The sequence below is a fragment of the Lagopus muta genome, chromosome 24 (assembly GCF_023343835.1).
Source record: "Lagopus muta isolate bLagMut1 chromosome 24, bLagMut1 primary, whole genome shotgun sequence".
NCBI lineage: Eukaryota > Metazoa > Chordata > Aves > Galliformes > Phasianidae > Lagopus > Lagopus muta.
The window spans coordinates 5,639,003-5,642,574 of record NC_064456.1 but is presented as its reverse complement, the minus strand read 5'-3'; the positions used below and the strand labels follow the sequence as shown (position 1 = coordinate 5,642,574).

General features: G+C 55.6%; 1 protein-coding gene across 1 annotated transcript; it reads left to right on the top strand.

The window, feature by feature from the left end:
• The first annotated feature begins 1,325 nt into the window (after positions 1-1,325).
• On the top strand, positions 1,326-3,239 carry LOC125684326 (zinc finger CCCH domain-containing protein 11A-like). Its single transcript, XM_048926437.1, has 2 exons — positions 1,326-2,013; positions 2,289-3,239. Exons 1-2 carry the CDS (start codon positions 1,839-1,841, stop codon positions 2,741-2,743), a joined length of 630 nt encoding a protein of 209 aa, XP_048782394.1. The 5' UTR covers positions 1,326-1,838; the 3' UTR covers positions 2,744-3,239.
• Positions 3,240-3,572: the final 333 nt, after the last annotated feature.

The following is a 3,572-nucleotide window of genomic DNA, read 5'->3' as shown; positions in this document are numbered from 1 at the left end:
AAGCCCACTGGGAGCAGCGCTGCGGCGTGTGCATCAGCTGGGCACCGCTCCGGCTGGGCAGTGACCAGGTGAGCTGGGTTGGTGCTGGCTGGGTGCTGGGAGGTGTCTCAGCAGAAAAGCTGGGCTGGGGAGGAGTTCCCAGCTCCAGCACTGCCCCTCAGCACGGCTGTTTCCAGGGGAAATGGTTCTTGTTGAGATTCCATCCCACGTTTCAGTGAGGATGATGAGATGTCCTTCCTCCCGTGGAAATTCACTGCTGAGCCCCTGCCTTCATGGCGGACGTTGAAAAGTAAGGAGAGCGTAAGCTTCTCAGAGCACAGCTCGTGCCCCCTGCCCCACGCATGGCTGGGTGCAGAGCTGTTGAGGAGATGGAGAACGGCACTTGCTGACACAAGCCGTGGCAGTCAGACACAAACTGGACCTGGTGGCAGGCGGCTCTCGCAGCCAGCTGACATCCAGATGCTGCCCTCCTCAAGAGACTCCATGGCGCGGCAGAAGAAAGCTGGGAAGATGCTTCTTCCTCATGATGTTTCACTGGTGGATCCTTTCTGCAGGGTTCCTGTCCAAAAGGAGATTCTTAGAGATCAAGGCCATCAAAGACAGAGGGAAGCCAGCTCTATCCAAGAGCACAGAAGTTCCTGTGCACAGCCCTTGGAACTTCAGCTTCCTCAGAGACAGCGGCCATGTCTCAGCCAGGGGACGACCGCAGTTCCAATTCCTGCTCTGGGAGAGGAAAGGTACGGCTGGGTTTCCTTGGCTTGCTTATTCTCCCTTTTTCTCATGTTGAAGGGAACGGCTGGAGCAGGGGGAGCCCTGCAGGTCCTTTGTGACCTCAGTCACCAGTTGCATTCTGCGCTCGCTGCTGACAGCCCGGGCTGATGGCGTGGGCATGGCTCAGGCCGTATTTTCCCTTAGTGATAAAGAACATCTCAGCACTCTGCTATCCCATCTCTGGCACGACCTGGAAGCTGTGTGCAAACCTTGGCTGCCCGTTCCCTCCAACGTTTCTTCTTTCTCTTCTCAGAAGCAGCGCGGCGCGGTTCCCCGCGTTTGGAGGCAGCAGCCAGCAGGCTGCCAGAGATCCAATGGCACCTCACAGCGCACAGAGGGACGCGATGGGGACGGGCCGTCCTCACTGCCACGCAAAAGTGAGTTTCTGCAGTCCTCTGTCGTGAAGGATGGAGGAATGCATGCTAGGTATCACTTCTGAGCGGCTGCAGTGCTGTAGCGATGTCCAGTAACCACGGTGGAAGCATTAGAGAGGCCGACAGCAGCAGCTGATGGCAGCAGCGAGACAGAAGTCTGTGTATAAGTGGTGGTGCTCAGAGCTGAGTGCGTTCCTTTTAGGGCCAAAACATACCTGCCTCAACTTTTGCACCCGGTAGCGTTTTGTTTGCTGATGCAGCTTTGCTCTGCAGATTGCAGAGCTGTCAGGCAGTCCGGGGTTCCTCTGCTGCCATCTGACAGGAATGAGAGCAGTACTGCTTTGTGTAAGCACACTGCAGTTTGAACATCAGTTTCTGCTCTGGCTGTAGAACAGCGTCTTTTGGTTTTGGGGGTGGATGTGGGCTAACGGGACGGTGCTGCTCCTGGTGTCTGTGCAATCACACTGGATCTGTTGTTGCAGGGACGGAGCCTGCGCGTCCGTGGGATGGTGCTGGGCATGGGGGGAAACGGAAAGCCTCCCCAGGTAAGAAGCTCCTGTCAGCTGTGGTGTGGGTGCTGCCTCTAAGCAGGGCTGCATGCAGGGCTGTGTGTGATGGAGGGGAGAGGAAAGGGCGCTGCAGATCTGTGCTGACTGCAGAAGTGGCACAACGCTGTAGCAGCGGAAAGAAACGATGCTTGAGGAGCAGACGTCTGTGGCTGGCAGTGCTAAAATGTTTGTCCAAAGAGATGCTCTTCATGTCTTTGTTTCCTTTCTGTCAGAAGCTGATGCAAGCAGCCTTCCAGCCAAGCGCAGCTTTGCAGAAAGGCAAGGCAGAAGCACCGAGTGTGGCACAGCACCCAAGAGAGGTACGGACACACAGCAGGCACCTGGGTTTGGTGCACTGTCTTTCTAGCTAGGCTCTCTGTTCTTTCTGGGACTGACGTTGTTGTGTGTTGCTTGAGGTATTAATCCCTGGGATCTACTATTACCTTCCTGTCCTGTCTTGTAATCTCAACCCAACAGTTAAGATTCCATACTGTGTACACTCGAGAACAGATTTCAGAGTATCGTGGCTCATCTTGCAGACTGAAAGTAGCACTGGACTCTCGTTGTATCTCCTCTCTTCTCTTGATGATAACAGACAGAGGTGCTGAGCCCAATGGAAAGATCTACGCGAAAGCGGTGCAGGAGGTCCTTTCAGAGAGAGCTCGTCTCCAGGCTGGAGGGCTTCCTCCATCAGCAGGTCCCAGCTCAGGGGGAAGACCTGCCCCTGCCGTGTGCCCCCGCTCTGTCGCCAAGTCCCTGGCTGGAGGGAAACGCAAGGGCTTGGAAGAAGAGCAGCAAACAGCAGCACAGCTGCCTGCTACCAAAAGAGCGAGGGCTGAGAGCGGAGGCAGCGTGCCGGCTCCAGCAGCACAGCCTGGGCCTGCTGCAGCACGGAGCTCCAAGCTGAGAGGTAAGCAGGTGCTGTGCTACCGCCCTGCAGGGCAGGTGCTGCCCTTATCAAGCACACTGAGGCTGCACAGCCTTGGCTTTGCTTTTTCCTTCTCTGCAGAGGGGAAAAGAGTTGAAGCCTCCAAAGTCCCAAGGCAGTGAGGTGCCACAGTATGTAAACCCGTCTCTTTAACTGCCTGGTGGTCTTCTGTTTGTCCCCCTGGAAATGTCATTCACTGAGAGGCTTCCTGCTCAAATTTCCCATCTTTTTTCTGCCTTCTGCTTTTGCGGTACCCTGTTTACACCGTTCTGCTGCTGACAGAATGAATTCATTTTTATTCTTGCTTTATAGCAAGACGACGACAACAAAAAGAGAGGAGAGGGCAACTGAAGAAGGCTTCCCTCAGAGCTGCAGCTGCACATGCAGAGGTGAGTCCTTGGTGAGCACAGACACGGCTCTTGTGGCCCTCAGTGCCTCTGTCTGACAGCCATGAAAGATGCTGTAAGGTCCTGAGGGCAGTGATGTCACAGAAAAACACCCCGCTGTGTGTCTGAGGAAATCACGCTGTCAGTGAGAGCTGCCCAGGGGAGCTTGGGTGCCTTCCTCTGCCTTCAGAAGGACACCACTGGTAACGGCCGGAGGGTTTTGCTGCCACAAAGAGCCTTGCCATGTCGGGCACTGCGACCTTGGAAACCTCGTTCCCCCAGCAAAGCATGAATCTTAGCATAGGCAGCTGCTGTGGGAAGTAACGCCAGTGACCTGAATGGCAGGAACGTGCTGTGCTGCATGGGGCCGTTCTGCAAGTGCACTGATCAGCCTTGCTTAAGGAGATCTGCCCACATTGTTTCGGTCCTGTTTCTACACTCGCTCTGTTTCTTTCCAGTGCTCCGCCATGAACAGCCTGGTGGAGATGATGCAGAAGCTGCAGCTGAACGACTGAGAGGAGGAGCATCAGCAGGCAGCGCTGCAGTGCGCGGCGTTGCAGGGCAG

Excerpts from the sequence above, each read along its gene's own strand:
- LOC125684326 (XM_048926437.1), top strand. The coding sequence starts at position 1,839 with ATGCTTGAGGAGCAGACGTCTGTGGCTGGCAGTGCTAAAATGTTTGTC. Across the intron at positions 2,014-2,288 it reads TGGCACAGCACCCAAGAGAG|ACAGAGGTGCTGAGCCCAAT; the intron begins GTACGGACACAC and ends TGATGATAACAG.